Source organism: Zophobas morio, unplaced genomic scaffold, assembly GCF_036711695.1.
Source record: "Zophobas morio isolate AGI-343-1 ecotype UQ-CSIRO unplaced genomic scaffold, CSIRO_AGI_Zmor_V1 ptg000040l, whole genome shotgun sequence".
In the NCBI taxonomy this organism is placed as follows: Eukaryota; Metazoa; Arthropoda; class Insecta; order Coleoptera; family Tenebrionidae; genus Zophobas; species Zophobas morio.
Genome location: NW_026972145.1, coordinates 3,202,881 through 3,221,441, shown reverse-complemented (window position 1 = coordinate 3,221,441; position 18,561 = coordinate 3,202,881). Strand labels below are relative to the sequence as shown.

Below are 18,561 nucleotides of genomic sequence, written 5' to 3'. Positions count from 1 at the left end.
GTTCAAAATTTCCATAGATTGGAAAGACTCTAAAGGGTCTAAAGACTTTGAGGACTCTAAGGGGTCAAAAGCTAAAATTCTGTTTCGAATACTTGAAAGATTCTAAAGGTTCTAGAGAAATTCCAAAAGGCCAAAGATTCTAAAACATGTAAAAATCGCGTGAACTCTTAAAATACCAAAGATTTTAAAAATTTCAACGACTTTAAAGAAAACAAAAATATTAAAGACCGAAAAATCATAAAGATAGGAAAAATGCTTTGTTTAATTTTTATAAATCCTAAAAGCACTGAAGGCCTTGAACACCCTAATTATTATTTTAGAAATCTTGGAGACTGTATAAATTCCAGAGATTCCAAAAATTCCAAAGATTTAGACTCTTGAGATCTATAAATTTTAGAAAATTTGAATAAATTTAGAACGGATGAGAAAAATGTGGTAGACCTAGAAATCTTGAAAATATCGGAAAAGGTTGAATTTCAAAATTCTGGTATAACTGGAGCCTGATAAATTTGGAAATTTTGGAAAATGTGATATTCTTGTAATTTTGTGTACTTCGATAAGTTGGACTAAATTGTAAAATCTGAACATTCTGGAAATTTTGAAAATTTAGCAAATTACGAAATTTCCCAACAATGAAAAGAAAAAAAATGGACTCAAAATTTCAAAAGTTTACACAATCTTAAGACTGTAGATATTCTAAAAATTCCAAAGTTTCCAAATGTTTGATATATTTACAAGGTTTCAAACTTTTCAAAAATTCTAAAAATCTTATGGTTTTCATACACTAGAATAAATTTGAAAAAACGGAAATATCGGAGAGCTTAAAAATCCAAGGATGGGAAAATTGAAAAATTCAAAAATCTAAAATTTGAATCAACGGAACATTGAAGAATCGAAAAACTCAATCAAGAAATTAAAAAATTTCAAAACAGATATAAAAAATTGAGAAACATCGAGAAATCGAAATAGCAATTTTTCAATTTATCGGTTCTTCAATTCTTCAGTTCATCGATATTTCTATTTGTTAATATGTTTGCTTTTTTTTCTTAATATACATAGTTTTCTTTGAACAACCCGATACTCAAAAACATGTTTTTAATTTCTTGTAAAGAATTAGGTACTTTCCAGTTAAGCTCCGCCCTCTTGGTTCACCACGAATACAAAAAATCATCACAATTGAGATAGGGCGGGTGGGCGGGCTTACATTTTGTCTTTTCGTTTTAGTATGTGTAGACTCTTTTGACAACATGAAACTTAAAATTTAACCATGTTTTAAGTTTCTTGTTGCGAAAAGATAGCTAGGTGTATTAAAAAAAAAGCAAAATATAAGCCCCGCCCACCCGCCCTATCTCAATTCTGATGATTTTTTTATTCGTCGTAAGCTGAGGGGCGGAGCTTAATTGCAAAATCCTTATTTCTTTAGAAGAACTAAAAAAGATGTTTTTGAGTATCGTGTTTTTCACAAAATACTATGTATGTCAAGAAAAAAGCAAGCCGAAAATTAAGCCCCTCCCATATCCATCCCAAGCTCAATTGTGACGAATTTTTCATTCGTTGTCAGACCGCGGGGCGGAGTTTAATTACAAAAAATCGATATTTCCCTTTAGAAATTTGAACATGTTTTAAGTTTTTTGTTGCGAAAAGATGACTATGCATTTTAACAAAACAAGGAAAAATATAAGCCCCACCCACCCACCCAATCTCAATCGTGACGAATTTTGTATTCGTCGTAAGCCAAGGAGGCGGAGTTTATCTGCAAGATCTTTATTTCTCTACGAGAAATTACAAACATTACAATTTTCCAAATGTTTGAAATATTTAAAAGGTTTCAAACTTTTCAAAATCTTAAAGTTGTCATACACTAGAATAATAGTAAAGGCACCAAAGACGCTAAATAAACTAAAGTTTTAGGTTCTAAATCGAAGAAACATCCAACAAAATCTTAAAAATTGTAAAGATCTTGGAAGTATTAATGTTCCTAGAAATTATAAAAATTCTAAACTTTATAAAATTTCTAGTAATTATGAAGTTTCCAAAATTCCCAGATTGTTAAGACTCTAAGGACGGAAAACTCTAAAGATTATAAATAGTCTAAGGACTCAAACGTTAAAAAGGTTTTTAAAATTCTATTCCAGTCGGACAGAAGCGCCTCTTTCAGTCACTGTCATCGCGTCCTTCGAAGGTCGACATTCCCCTTTAATCCCATTTTCATTGTCGCTTCTTTTTCGTTTCGTGTAAGCATCGCCGCCACTCACATTCCGCACGCCGCCCCCGTGTAATTAGCGCCTCCCCGCCCCCTTGGCCCTGCGCGCGCTCTGGGCGCCTATGGCGACAGTTTCACCATCACGAACCGCCGTCAGATCAGACAGACAGCATTCAAAAAGACCTTGATGGAGCGTGGTACGTAAAACCACAGAACATGGGCATTTCACGCTACGGGTCCGTAGACACAGCCAGCCAACTGTGACGTGTTTCGTGTTAAAAATAAAAATATCACACGGACGAAGGTTCAGGAGAGCCACAAAAAAAATCATATCTACAGACGTTCTCCACCGAAGCGGCTACTGGCCGGCGCAGGGGCCGCAAAAAGCGAAAATCTAACACCGAAAATTTTACCAAAAATCGTTTATTCCTGAGCCATCCAGGAAGCGTTTTCGCGTTTTCCTGGTGGGTTTAGTTTTCACACCTCGTACCTGCGCTGCTCCCATTTGTCCGATTTCTCGCTTCCACTGACCCTACTTTTTCGTGGCGTTTTTGCGTCCTTCATCCACTTTCGCGCTTGATTAGCTTTTTTTATCACGTCGGCGACGGACCGACAAGGTCACGTGATTTCACACCCCTGTGTGAGCCAATGGAGCGTGGGCGACACTTCGAAAAATCCGACGGGGGTCAGAGGAGGTTTTCGCTGACGGGTGAAATTTGGAGATGTTGCGTAACGGCGTCACGGATTTTGGTTACGTTTCTGAAATTTTTATTGTTGATTTTTATGACAAGTTGAGTTTTTTGGGCGAGAGGTCACAGGCGAGCTGTTGGCAATTAGCGTTTTCGCTGATTAACGATTTTCTTGTTCAGCAAGAACAGATTTGGATGCAGAATTAATTAAAAAAGTCGGTTTTCTTGAAACTAACTTCTACGTGACATTCTTACGATGTATAAACATAAATAAACACTCGAGCTTCAGATCGCTATTACCTAGTGCTGAAGAACATTTTATTCCGTTAGTTATGCCTATAGATTTTTTATTATAACAAAACTAAGACACTTTGTTAAGATTCGTTCCTGGACACTTCTATGAAAATAAAGCACGTTCAGGTGTATTGTTAAAAATTATTTATTTATGTCCCTGAGAAGCTAAATTAATAAGAACAATTTTGTTGTTATTTAAATTATTAAACATGCTCACTGTGCTCGCATTGTAAAGGTTTGTTTTTTTTTTAAGTAATTAATAAGTCTAGAGATTTATTATTCTTACAACAAAATCTAGACCGGTTCGTTGAAATTCTTTCTTAATTACTACTGCGAGATTAAGCAGCAAAAAAATAACGATTAGAATGCGAGCGCAGCGAGCACGTTCAGGTATAATTTAAAAAATATTTATTGGTGTTCCTGAGACGCTAAATTAATAAAACAATTTTGTTATTTTTAAAAATGTGAGTTTAAAGTTTGTTTGTGATCACTTAAAGCTCCCCAATTGCTCGCTACGCTCGCCCTTTCGGAATTGTTTTTTTTTTAGAGTAATTTATCATCATAGGGAGATCTCCAGTTATTGAAAAAATGAAGCATAGAATAGGACCAAAAAACGAGAAAAAACAAAGTTTACAAAAACTTCGGTCACCAAAAAATGCGACAAAAAAGACCGCGGTGAAATTGCGACAACAAAAAGACGACACAAAAATGCATTAAAAAATGTAACAAATAAAGGATGATACAAAAGGAACAAAAAATAATGGAGGTAAGAAAACCAAAGAAAGACGATAAAAAAATTCGGGTGCCACAAAAGCAGTGACAAATAGAAAACGACTAAAAAATCTAAAAATGGCGACAAGAAACGTGAAAAAATAAATAAAAATGGCAAAAAGCAGACCACAAAAAATGAAAACTAGAAAATGATAAAAAACGAAAAATCCAAGAGCCGACAAAAGTGACAGAAAAGCAATAAAAATGACAAAAAAGGTGCTAAAAAAGGACAAAAACCAGTGATAAAAGAAAGAACGACAAAAACTTAACGAAAAAAATGCGAATAAAAAGGCCACACAAACAATAAAAAAAAGACAGCAAAAACAAAAAGGCGAGAAAAAAACGAAAATAATGCCACGAAAAATGCGATTGAAATCATGTAACAAAAAAAAAACAGGCAAGAAAAAACGTACGACACAAAAAAATGCCACAAAAAAGCGAAAAGGAAACGTTAAAAAAGTAGTCAAAAAACGCCACAAAAGAGAAATGCTACGAAAAAAGACAAATTGAAGGCCACAAAGAGGAACAAAAAATGTAACTACAAAAAATGCAACTGAAAAGTCACAAAAACCAAAAAAACGGGTAAAACGATAAAAGAAATAACAAAAAAAGACAATATAAAAAAAAAAGAACAAAAAAGAACGTGACACAAAAACGCCGTAAAAAATAGATGTCGAAAAGACGAATTAACAATCGAGAAAATCAAAAATGATAAATTGAAGACTAGAAAAACTGCAAATGCAAAAACTGAAGAAACGGAAAATCGAAAATTCAAGTAGAGTTGCGGACCGTTAATTCGTAAATATTTTTGTGACACTAAATTCGTTAAAAAATGGATAGCTAAATTATAATTATTAATGAGAATATGTGTTGGTGTCTAAAAAAGTAAATCTTGAAAACGTTCGTGAATAGTAAAAAGACCTCAGCAACCTGAACGTGCTCGCTGCGCTCGCATTCAAACCGTGTATTTTTTAAAATCTAGACATTTATTATTTGAATTGAACAACTACATTTTCAGGGGTAAATTAAAAAATTATTATTATTGATGTCCCTAAGAAGTTAAATTAAAAACATGTTTTAAGTTTCGTGTGGTGAAAAAAAGTCTACACACATTAAAACAAAAAGACAAAATGTCAGCCCGCCCACCCACCCTATCTCAATCGTGATGATTTTTTTATTCGTCGTGAATCAAGAGGGCGGAGCTTGACTGCAAAATACTGATTTCTTGACAAAACTGCTGTAATAAGTCTTAAGAAAAAATATAAACCCCGCCCACCCACCCCGTCTCAATTGTGATGATTTTTTTCTTATTAGAAACCTAAAATGTGTTTAAAATGGTAATTTTTTGTAACGAAATACGGATTTTTCAATTAGGCTCCGCCCCTAGGTCTACAAACAAATGAAAACTTCATTACTATTCAGATCAAGACGGGGCTTAATCTTTGGCTTTCATTTTTTCTTAATATACATAGTATTCTTTGAATGACACGATACTCAAAAACATGGTAATTTCTTCTAGAAAAATAATAAGGATTTTGCAATTAAATTCCGCTCCTTTGGCTCTCGACGATTAAAAAAAAAATTACCACAATTGAAATAGAGCAGGTGGGCGGGGCTTATAGTTTACCTTTTTTTCTTAAATATGTACTCATCTTTTCACAACAAGAAACTTAAAACATGTTTAAAATGGTAAATTTGTAAACGGAAATATCGATTTTGCAATTAAGCTCCGCCCCCGGCTTACGACGAATAAAAAAAAATAATCACAGTTGAGACGGGGTGAGTGGGCGGGGCTTATATTTTGCCTTTTTTTGTCTTAATATACAGCCATCTTTTCACAACGAGAAACTTGAAACATCGTCAAAATAATACATTTTTTCAAAAAAATATGGATTTTGCAATTATGAGGCGGAGCTTAATTTCAAAATCGATATTCCTCTATACAAATTTTGGATTTTAAACTTGTTTTAAATTTCATGTTGTAAAAAAAAAGTTTATAGAATAAAACAAATAGGCAAAATGTAAGCCCGCCCACCCACCCTATCTCAATCGTGATGATTTTTTTTATTCGCCGTGAACCAAGAGGGCGGAGCTTAACTGCAAAATACTGATTTCTTGACAAGAAATTAAAAACATTTTGAGTATCGGGTTTTTTGAAAAATACTATGTACATTAAGAAAAAACGCCAAAATATAAATCCCGCCCACCCACCCCGTCTCAATTGTGATGATTTTTTATTATTAGAAACTTAAAACGTGTTTAAAATGGTAATTTTTTGTAACGCAATATGGATTTTCCAATTAAGCTCCGCCCCTAGGTCTACCAACAAATGAAAACTTCATTACTGTTTAGGTCAAGGCAGGTATGGATGGGGCTTAATTTTTTCTTAATATACACAGTATTCTTTGACAACACGATACTCAAAATATGTTTAAAACGGTAAATTTGTATAGGGAAATATCGATTTTGCAATTACGCTCCGCCCCTCGGTCTGACAACGAATGAAAAATTCATCAGGATTGAGATCAAAACGGATGGGCGGGGCTTCTATTTAGTTTTCTTTGTATAAGTAACACGGTTACTAAGGAACATAGTTCACATGGTAATTTCTCGTAGAAAAATAAGGATTTTACAATTAAGCTCCGCCCCTCAGTTACGACGAATAAAAAAAAATCATCAGAATTGAGACAGGGTGGGTGGGTGGGGCTTATATTTTGCCTTTTTTTTTTCTTAATATACATAGCCATCTTTTCACAACAAGAGACTTAAAACATGCTTAAAATGGTCCATTTTTGCAAGGTAATATCGATTTTGCAATTACGGGGGGAGCCTAATGTTTGAAGTTTCATGTTATGAAAAGTCTACACATTTTAAAACAAAAAGGCAAAATGTAAGCCCACCCACCCGCCCTCTCTCATTCTTGATGATTTTTTATTGGCAATGAACCAAGAGGGCGGAGCTTAACTGCAAAATACTTATTTCTTAACAAGAAATTAAAAACATATATTTGAGTACCGTGTTGTTCAAAAAATACTATGCATATTAAGAAAACAAGGCAAAATATAAACCCCGCCCACCCACCCCGTCTCAATTGTAATGATTTTTTTATTCATACAAACTTAAAATACGTTTACAATGGTAAATTTTTGTAGGGAAGTATGAATTTTGCAATTAGGCTCCGCCCCTAGGTCTGGCAACGAATGAAAACTTCATTAGGTACTACATATAGTATGATCTAAATCAGGACAAGTATTGGTGGGGCTTAATCTTTGGCTATAATTTTTTCTTAATATACATAAGTAATATTCTTTGAACAGCACGGTACTCAAATACATGTTTTTAATTTCTTGTATAGAAATAAGGATTTTGCAGTTAAGTTCCGCCCTCTTGACTCACGACGAATGAAAAATATCATTACAATGGAGATTGGGTGGTGGGCGGGGCTTATATTTTGCCTTTTCTTTTCTTAATACCATAGCCATTTTTTCACAACAAGAAACTTAAAACATGGTCAAAATTATACATTTTTGGAAACAAATATGGATTTTGCAATTATGGGGCGGAGCCTAATTCCAAAATCCTTATTCAAATTTTCCAATTTAAGCATATTTTAAGTTTCATGTTGTGAAAAGAAGTCTAGACATATTAAAACAAAAAGACAAAATGTAAGCCCGCCCACCCACCCTATCTCAATCGTGATGATTTTTTTTATTCGCAGTGAACCAAGAGGGCGGAGCTTAACTGCAAAATACTTATTTTTTTACAAGAAACTAAAAACATGTATTTGAGTACCGTGTTGTTCAAAGAATACTATGTATACCAAGAAAACAAGGCAAATTATAAAACCCCGCCCACCCACCCCGTCTCGATTGTGATGATTTTTTTATTCATAAAAACTTTAAAGACTTTGAAAATGGTAAATTTTTGTAGGGAAATATGAATTTTGCAATTAGGCTCCGCCCCTAGGTCTGGCAACGAATGAAAACTTCCTTACTACATATAATATGATCTAAATCAGGACAGGTATTGGTGGGGCTTAATCTTTGGCTATAATTTTTTCTTAATATACATAAGTAGTATTTTTGAACAATACGATACTGAAACACATGTTTTTAATTTCTTGTATAGAAATAAAGATTTTGCAGTTAAGCTCCGCCCTCTTGACTCACGACGAATGAAAAATATCATTACAATGGAGATTGGGTGGGTGGGCGGGGCTTATATTTTGCCTTTTATTTCTTAATACCATAGCCATCTTTTCACAACAAGAAACTTAAAACATGGTCAAAATTATACATTTTTGGAAGCAAATATGGATTTTGCAATTATGGGGCGGAGCCTAATTCCAAAATCCTTATACAAATTTTCCAATTTAAGCATATTTTAAGTTTCATGTTGTGAAAAGAAGTCTACACATATTAAAACAAAAAGACAAAATGTAAGCCCGCCCACCCACCCTATCTCAATCGTGATGATTTTTTTTATTCGCAGTGAACCAAGAGGGCGGAGCTTAACTGCAAAATACTTATTTTTTACAAGAAATTAAAAACATGTATTTGAGTACCGTGTTGTTCAAAGAATACTATGTATACTAAGAAAACAAGGCAAATTATAAACCCCGCCCACCCACCCAATCTCAATCGTGACGATTTTTTTATTCATAGAAACTTAGAACACGTTTAAAATGGTAAATTTTTGTAAGGAAATGGGGATTGGGCAATTAGGCTCCACCCCTAGATCTACCAACGAATGAAAAATTCATCACGATTGAGAGGGAGACGGATGGGTGGGGCTTCTCTTTTGGTTTTCTTTTTTAATTAATACATTTAGTTTTCTTTGTATAACACGATTACTTAAATACAATCATATTTCACATGGTGGTAATTTCTCGTAGAAAAAAAAAACAGATTTTACAATAATTAAGCTCCGCCCCTCGGCTTACGACGAATAAAGGAAATCATCAGAATTGAGACAGGGTGGGTGGGGGGGGGGGGGTTATATTTTGTCTTTTCTCTTGATATACGTAGTCATCTTTTCAGAACAAGAAACTTAAAACATGTTTATAATGGTAAATTCTGTAGACAAACATGAAATCTGCAATTAAGCTCCGCCCCTCGATTTAATAACGAATGAAAAATTCATCACAATTGAGAATTGAGATCGGGGTGGATATGGGTGGGGCCTAATCTTTGGATTTATTTTTTTTTATTAGGATGTATAGTATTCTTTGAACAACACGAAACTCCAAAACATGTTTTTAATTTCTCGTGGAGAAATAAGGATTTTGCAGTTAAGCTCCGCCCTCTTGGCTCACAACGAATAAAAAAAATCATCACAATTGCGATAGGGCGGGTGGGTGGGGCTTATATTTTGCCTTTTCTCTTGATATACGTAGTCATCTTTTCAGAACAAGAAACTTAAAACATGTTTATAATGGTAAATTCTTCAGACAAACATGGATTCTGCAATTAAGATCCGCCCCTCGATTTAATAACGAATGAAAAATTCATCATAATTGAGAATTGAGATCGGGGCAGGTATAGGTGGGGCCTAATCTTTGGATTTATTTTTTTTTTTGTTAGGATGTATAGTATTCTTTGAACAACACGATACTCCAAAACATGTTTTTAATTTCTCGTGGAGAAATAAGGATTTTGCATTTAAGCTCCGCCCTCTTGGCTCACAACGAATAAAAAAAATCATCACAATTGAGATAGGGTGGGTGGGTGGGGCTTATATTTTTCCTTTTTTTGTCTTAACATCCGTAGCCATCTTTTCCCAAGAAGAAACTTCAAACATGGTTAAAATTGTACATTTTTGCAAAGAAATATGAATTTTGGAATTATGAAACGGAGCTTAATTTCAAAATCGATATTTGCTTATACAAATTTTCCATTTTAAACATGTTTTTAATTTCATGTTGTGAAAAGAAGTCTACACATACTAAAACAAAAAGGAAAAACATGAGCCCCGCCCACCCACCCCATTTCAATCGGGATGATTTTTTTTATTCGTCGTGGACCAAGAGGGCGGAGCTTAACTGCAAAATACTTATTTCTTTACAAGAAATTAAAAACATGTTGTTGAGTGTCGTGTTGTTCAAAGAATACTATGTATGCTAAGAAAACAAGGCAAAATATTAACCCCGCCCACCCACCCCGTCTCAATTGTGATGATTTTTTTATTCTCAGAAACTTAAAACGCGTTTAAAATGGTAATTATTTTTAAGTAAATATAGATTTTTCAATTAGGCTCCGCCCCTAGGTCTACCAACGAACAAAAACTTCATTACTGTTTAGTGTTGCTTAATCTTTTGCTTTAATTTTTTCTTAATATACTTAGTATTCTTTGAACAACACGACCTCAAAAACATATTTTTATTAAATACTTACTTGTAGAGAAATAAGGATTTTGCGGTTAAGCTCCGCCCTCTTGGCTCACGACGAATAAAAAAAATCATCACAATTGAGATAGGGTGGGTGGGCGGGGCTTATATTTTGCCTTTTTTTCTTAATATACTTAGTATTCTTTGAACAACACGATACTCAAAACATATTTTTAATTTCTCGTGGAGAAATAAGGATTTTGCAGTTAAGCTCTGCCCGTTTGGCTGACGGCGAATAAAAAAATTCATCACAATCGAGATAGGGTGGGTGGGCGGGGCTACATTTTTCCCTGTTTTTCTTAATATGTGTAGACTTATTTCGACAACAAGAAACTTAAAACATGTATAAAATGGTTTGAATTGAATTTCAACTAATTTCAGTTGGTTTGTACAACTGGTTCTCAAGGTTCTAGCGTCCCTGTATTACCATGACAGTCCGACTTCAAAGACCATATTTTAACGTAAGGTGCAAATGATGATGTTATTTGACCGGAAATAGAAACGTCACCGATGTTAATTAGTAATCTACACGTTATATAAGTTGTGATAGAGATCTACGATCTAAAAAATAAAGTGTTAAAATTACAATCTACAACAAGCCCCGACCACCCACCGTCCGATTTTTCCGTGCCGCAAATCTCAATAGCCGCCCCGAAAAACATAAATTAAGGAAAGAGCCCTCGAATGTTTATTCAAGGAGTATCGCACAATGCCGCCGGCTCACCGCCACCATCCCCGGATAAAAATCCCCTTTAAAATAATATTTGTGCAATGCACGGGGTAACAACTCGGCACAAAGGGGGCTGTTTTCTCAGCCTCCCTATAGCGGTTTTAACTTATCTGTGTGTGCGAGCCGAGGGCACGACCCTGGAATAACGTATTGATCTTTGATTTGATGGGCTTGGGGGCGGCCGCACAACCCCGACTCCCGATTATTGCACAACCCCGACTCGACTCGCTTTCGAAAAAACCGCCAAACCTATCAGAAAACCTATCGGAAAACGAACGATCCCGTTGTCCCCTCCCCGCGTTCCCACGCCGACTGCGCTCGTATTAAATCACACTCATCCCGGCAATATCTCACATTAAATTGGTTCCACCACTTGCTAGTAACATATTAATAACACAAAGTGTTAATAAATATTCACGTATCATTATTTATGTTTCGCATTATATTAGTTTCCGTGCGTGGGAGGCAAACCGTACCTGTTTCTGTTGTTTCTTGACCATCTACCTGCGCGCCAGGGCCGGACCGCGACAGGTGCAGTCGCCAATTTGTAATAGCGCGTCCGCGTAATTTTCCCAGTGCGGCCCTGCATGATTTTCTTTGGCGCGGTCCTCGCCGCCGGTGTAAAGGTCGGTTCAGACACAGCTCTGACACCACACTGACACCGAAACGATAAGGGTTAAAGGTCTTACCACGGGGTATAAACACGGACCACAGACTTACCTGACGCCAGGACGTCGCCCTTTATCACGTTTAATGCGCCTTTTGTAGTGTTGTTATGATGTTTGAAACGACGTTTCAGCTTTGTATACAGGGTGTTTTTGTTTTTGTCAGGTGGGTCCAGTTCCGAATTAACGATATGTAAGGGCATCGCTCCGGTCACTAGCGTCTCGCCGACGTTCAATTTCAAGTCAAGTAAGTCTTTATTTATTTATTTTTTATGTTTTTAGTGGGACAAGCGGGCTGAGTGTGAAAGGGGATTCGAATTTGGCGCGGGAACGCGGTGATGAGATTGGCTGGAAGGGGCGTGACGTCAGAATCATTGTTCGGCTACTTCACGTACATGCAAGTGAAAAAGTTGGTTGAAAGTTATTTCGAAAGAATTTATCTTGCTATAGCTTTTTTTAAAATTTGATTTCGCCAAATCTTACTTTTTCCTGATAATCTCTTTTAGAAAAAGACAGTTGGAGGCCCCGAGAAGATTTTACCTTGTTTAAAAAAATACAGTTGGGACCCCTGAGAAGGTTTCACCTCTTAATAAAAATACAGTTGGGAGCCCTGAGAAGGTTTCACTTCTTAAAAAAAATACAGTTGGGACCCCTGAGGAGGTTTCACATTATAAAAAAAAACAGTTGTGGGCCCCGAGAAGGTTTCACTTCTTAAAAAAAATACAGTTGGGACCCCTGAGGAGATTTCACATTATAAAAAAAAAACAGTTGTGGGCCCCGAGAAGGTTTCACTTCTTAAAAAAAAATACAGGTGGGACCCCTGAGAAAGTTTCACCTCTTAAAAAAATACAGTTGGAACCCCTGAGAAGGTTTCATATTATAAAAAAAAAACAGTTGGTGCCCCCGAGAAGGTTTCACCTCTTAAAAAAAATACAGTTGGGACATATGAAAAGGTTTCACCTCTTAAAAAAAATACAATTGAGACCTCTGAGAAGGTTTCACCAATTAAAAAAAAATAGAGTTGGGACCCCTGAGAAGGTTTCACATTATTAAAAAAAAAGTTGGTGCCCCCGAGAAGGTTTCACTTTTTTAAAAAATACATTTGGGACTCCTGAGAAGGTTTCACATTAAAAAAAAACAACAGTTGCTGCCCCTGAGAAGGTTTCACTTCTGAAAAAAAATACAATTGGGACCCCTGAGAAGGTTTCCCATTATAAAAAATAAAACAGTTGGTGCTCCCGAGAAGATTTCACCTCTTGAAAAAAATACAGTTGGGACCCCTGAGAAGGTGTCATATTATAAAAAAGAAAACAATTGGCGGCCCGAGAAGATTTTAGATTCTTTAAAAATAACAGTTGAGAGACCTCAAGAAGGTTTCACTTTCTTGAAAAAAAAACAACAGTTGATGCCCCTGAGAAGGTTTTACATTATAAAAAAAAACAGTTGGTGCCCCCGAGAAGGTTTCACCTCTTAATAAAAATACAGTTGGGACTTCTGAGAAGGTTTCATATTATAAACAAAACAGTTGGGCGCCCCGAGAAGGTTTCACCTCTTAAAAAAATACAGTTGGGACCCCTGAGAAAGTTTCACATTATTAAAAAAAAAGGTTGGTGCCTCCGAGAAGGTTTCACTTCTTAAAAAAATACAGTTGGGACTCCTGAGGACGTTTCACTTAAAAAAAAAATCCAATAGTTGCTGCCCCTGAGAAGGTTTCACTTCTTAAAAAAAATACAATTGGGACCCCTGTAAAAAATAAAACAGTTGGTGCCCCCGAGAAGGTTTCACCTCTTGAAAAAAATACAGTTGAGACCTCTGAGAAGGTTTCACATTATAAAAAAGAAAACAATTGGGGGCCCTAGAAGGTTTTAGATTCTTAAAAAATGACAGGTGAAAGACCCCAAGAAGGTTTCACTTTCTTGAAAAAAAAAAACAACAGTTGGTGCCCCTGATAAGTTTTGACCTCTTAAAAATGATACAATTGGAAGCCCTGAGAAAGTTTCACCTCTTGAAAAAATATAGTTGGGACCCCTGAGAAAATTTCACATTATAAAAAAGAAAACAACTGGGGGCCCTAGAAGGTTTTAGATTTTTAAAAAATGACAGTTGAGAAACCCCAAGAAGGTTTCACTTTCTTGAAAAAAAAAAACAACAGTTGGTGCCCCTGAGAAGGTTTCACCTCTTAAATATAATACAATTGGAAGCCCTGAGAAGTTTTCACCTTTTTAAAAAATACAGTTGGGACCCCTGAGAAGGTTTCACATTATGAAACAGAAAACAATTGGGGGCCCTAGAAGGTTTTAGATTCTTAAAAAATGACAGTTGAGAAACCCCAAGAAGGTTTCACTTTCTTGAAAAAAAAAACAACAGTTGGTGCCCCTGATAAGTTTTGACCTCTTAAAAATGATACAATTGGAAGCCCTGAGAAAGTTTCACCTCTTGAAAAAATATAGTTGGGACCCCTGAGAAAATTTCACATTATAAAAAAGAAAACAATTGGGGGCCCTGGAAGGTTTTAGATTCTTAAAAAATGACAGTTGAGAAACCCCAAGAAGGTTTCCCTTTCTTGAAAAAAAAAACAACAGTTGGTGCCCCTGATAAGTTTTCACCTGTTAAAAATTATACAATTGGAAGCCCTGAGAAAGTTTCACCTCTTAAAAAAATATAGTTGGGACCCCTGAGAAAATTTCACATTTTAAAAAAGAAAACAATTGGGGGCCCTAGAAGGTTTTAGATTCTTAAAAAATGACAGTTGAGAAACCCTAAGAAGGTTTCACTTTCTTGAAAAAAAAAACAACAGTTGGTGCCCCCAAGAAGGTTTCGCCTCTCAAAAAAATTGGTTGAAAGTTATTTCGACATAACTTCCCTAGCCCCTAAAGTACGGTTGAACAAATACAGTTTCGAAAAATTATTATTATCAATTTTTCAATTTCTAGATTTTCAAATTTTTCAACTTTCCAATTTTTCCACTTTTATTTCTGGTTTTTCAATCTTTCGATTATTCCACTTCTGGGTTTTACATTTTCGAATATTCGATTTTGGCTTGTTTCGATTTTTCAATTTTTCGATTTTCCAAATTTTCTGTTTCGAATTTTCGATTTTTCATCATTTCAGTTTTGGTATTGTTTAATTTCTCCATTTTTTAGATTTTTGATTCTTCAATTTTCAGATTTTTTAACTTTTCGAATTTTTAAATTTTGGATTTTCAATTTTCTCGGTTTTTTGGTTCTTAAAATTCTTTGACTTCGATTTTTCAACTTAGATTGCACGATTACTCAATTTTTCGATGTGTATTTTGAGATTTTTCAGTTTTTCTTCCATATTTCGATGTTAATTTTTCTATTTTTAAAATTTTAAGTTTGATTCTTCGATTTTTCAGTTCATTCATATTTGTATTTTCAATTTTGTTGACTTGTTTTAGATGTATGAATTTTTCGATTTTTTATTTTTTCGATTTATTCCAAGTTTTTCGATGTTTCGAATTTTCAATTTCCCATTTTTTCGTCATTTCTATTTTCCAGCTATAAATTCGATTTTGCGATGTTTCATTTTCAGATTTTTCAATTTTTGTTCCGAATTTCGATATTATTTTTTCAATTTTGAAAAATTTAGTGTCGATTTCTTAGTTTCAGATCTTTGAATTTTCCGATCTTCAAGTTCTTCGATGTTTTGAATTTCACTTTTTCAATTTCGCAATTTTTCGTCATTTAGTTTTGGAGTTTTTTCATTTCTAAATTTTTCGATTCTTCAATTTTTCGATTTTTCAACTTTCCGATTTTTAAAATTTTGGTTTTTCGATTTCTCGGTTTTTCTATTTTCCAGCTATAAATTCGACTTTTCGAGTTGGACTTCTCGATTTTTCAATTTTTCTTCCATATTTTGCTATTAACTACCCAATTTTTCGTCATTTCAGTTTTGGAATTTTTCAATTTCCCGATTTTTAAAAGTTTTTGACTTCGATTTTTCGATTTTAACAATTTCTCAAGTTTTCCATGTTTCATTTTGATATTTTTAAATTTTTATTCCGTACTTCGATTTTAATTTTGCAATTTTTAAAATTTTAGTTTCGATTTCTCGATTTTTCAATTCATTGATATTTCTATTTTTTAATTTGTCCCTTCTTTGGATTTTCGATTTCTCGGTTTTTCTATTTATCAATTATCTAGTTTTAAAATATTTTAACTTTGAGAATTCGTTTTTTTTTTCATCTTTACAGTCAGCTTTTCCATATATTTTTTTTTGATAACGTTATTAACATTTTAGCAAAGACACATATATGAATTTAATACTAATAGACTTCTTAGAGTTGTGGCACCTTTAGAATCTTTGAAATCTTTGAAATTTAGAGAAGACTTTGAACTTTCACACTATTTGGAATATTTTCACAAATTCAGTAAAATGTTTAGAATTTCTAGAATTGAGTAAATTTTTCAAATTTCCAGAAGTTCCAGATTTTCTAAATGTTATAAAAATATCAGTCTTCTGATATGCCAGAATTCAACATTTTCCTCAGTTTTCAAGATTTCTAGGTCTTCTAGATTTTTCCCACCTTCCAGATATTTCCAGATTTTCTAAAATTAATAGACCCCAAGAGTCTTTAAACCTTTGAAATTTTTGGAACCTCTGGAATCGTTAGAATCTTTGAGATAAGCATTTTGTTTTGTTTAGAATCTTTGGAATCTTTAAAATTTTTGTCATGATAAGAGTTCATGCGTTTTTTACAAATTATAAAATCTTTGAAATATTTGGAACAGAATTTTAATAACCTTTTTATTGTTTGAGTCCTTCCAGTATTTAGAATCTTTAGAGTTTTCAGAGTTTTTAGAGTCTTAACAATCTTTGGGAATTTTGGATACTTCAAAATTACTAGAAATTTTATAAAGTTTAAAATTTGTATAATTTCTAGGAACATTAATACTTCCAAGATCTTTACAATTTTTAAGATTTTGTTGAATGTTTCTTCTATTTCGAACCTAAAACTTAAGTTTATTTAGCGTCTTTGGTGCCTTTACTATTATTCTAGTGTATGAAAACTTTAAGATTTTGAAAAGTTTGAAACCTTTTAAGTATTTCAAACATTTGGAAAATTGTAATGTTTGTAATTTCTCGTAGAGAAATAAAGATCTTGCAGATAAACTCCGCCTCCTTGGCTTACGACGAATAAAAAATTCGTCACGATTGAGATTGGGTGGGTGGGCGGGGCTTATATTTTTCCTTGTTTTGTTAAAATGCATAGTCATCTTTTCACAACAAAAAACTTAAAACTTGTTCAAATTTCTAAAGGGAAATATCGATTTTTTGCAATTAAACTCCGCCCCGCGGTCTGACAACGAATGAAAAATTCGTCACAATTGCGCTTGGGATGGATATGGGAGGGGCTTAATTTTTGGCTTGCTTTTTTCTTGACATACATAGTATTCTGTGAATAACACGATACTCAAAAACATCTTTTTTAGTTCTTCTAAAGAAATAAGGATTTTGCAATTAAGCTCCGCCCCTCAGCTTACGACGAATAAAAAAATCATCAGAATTGAGATAGGGCGGGTGGGCGGGGCTTATATTTTGCCTTTTTTTAATATACCTAGCCATCTTTTCGCAACAAGAAACTTAAAACATGGTTAAATTTTAAGTTTCATGTCGTCAAAAGAAGTCTACACATACTAAAACGAAAAGACAAAATGTAAGCCCGCCCACCCGCCCTATCTCAATTGTGAAGATTTTTTTGTATTCGTCGTGAACCAAGAGGGCGGAGCTTAACTGGAAAGTACTTAATTCTTTACAAGAAATTAAAAACATGTTATTGAGTATCGGGTTGTTCAAAGAAAACTATGTATATTAAGAAAAAAAAGCAAACATATAAACAAATAGAAATATCGATGAAGTGAAGAATTGAAGAACCGATAAATTGAAAAATTGCTATTTCGATTTCTCGATGTTTCTCAATTTTTTATATCTGTTTTGAAATTTTTTAATTTCTTGATTGAGTTTTTCGATTCTTCAATTTTCCGTTGATTCAAATTTTAGATTTTTGGATTTTTCAATTTTCCCATCCTTGGATTTTTAAGCTCTCCGATATTTCCGTTTTTTCAATTTTATTCTAGTGTATGAAAACTTTAAGATTTTTAGAATTTTTGAAAAGTTTGAAACCTTGTAAATTTATCAAACATTTGGAAACTTTGGAATTTTTAGAATATCTACAGTCTTAAGATTGTGTAAACTTTTGAAATTTTGAGTCCATTTTTTTTTTCTTTTCATTGTTGGGAAATTTCGTAGTTTGTTAAATTTTCAAAATTTCCAGAATGCTCAGATTTTCCAATTTAGTCCAACTTTTCGAAGTACACAAAATTACAAGAATTTTCACATTTTCCAAAATTTCCAAATTTAACAGGCTCCAGTTATACCAGAATTTTGAAATTCAACGTTTTCCAATATTTTCAAGATTTCTAGCTCTACCACACTTTTCCCACACTTTCTAAATTTTTTCAGATTTTCTAAAACTTATAGATCTCAAGAGTCTAAATCTTTGGAATTTTTGGAACCTCTGGAATCTTTACAGTCTCCAAGATTTATAAAATAATAATTAGGGTGTTCAAGGCCTTCAGTGCTTTTAGGATTTATAAAAATTAAAGAAAGCATTTTTCCGATCTTTACGATTTTTAGTTCTTTAAGATTTTTGTTTTCTTTAAAGTCTTTCGAATTTTTAAAATCTTTGGTATTTTAAGAGTTCACGCGATTTTTACAAGTTTTAGAACCTTCGGCCTTTTGGAATTTCTCTAGAACCTTTGGAATCTTTCAAGTATTCAAAACAGAATTTTAGCTTTTGACCC

General features: G+C 33.9%; 1 protein-coding gene across 2 annotated transcripts in view; it reads left to right on the top strand.

Moving 5' to 3' along the window:
• LOC135140559 (LIM/homeobox protein Lhx5) overlaps window positions 1–18,561 on the top strand; it is a 117,348-nt gene that overhangs the window by 53,474 nt on the left and 45,313 nt on the right. The window contains exon 4 of one of the 2 annotated variants that reach the window (XM_064071164.1): window positions 11,904–11,984. The exons of the other annotated variant lie outside the window; for it this stretch is intronic. Within the exon in view, the coding sequence (XP_063927234.1) occupies window positions 11,904–11,984 (81 nt within the window). The remainder of the gene's footprint in view (window positions 1–11,903; window positions 11,985–18,561) is intronic. 2 annotated transcript variants of the gene reach the window in all.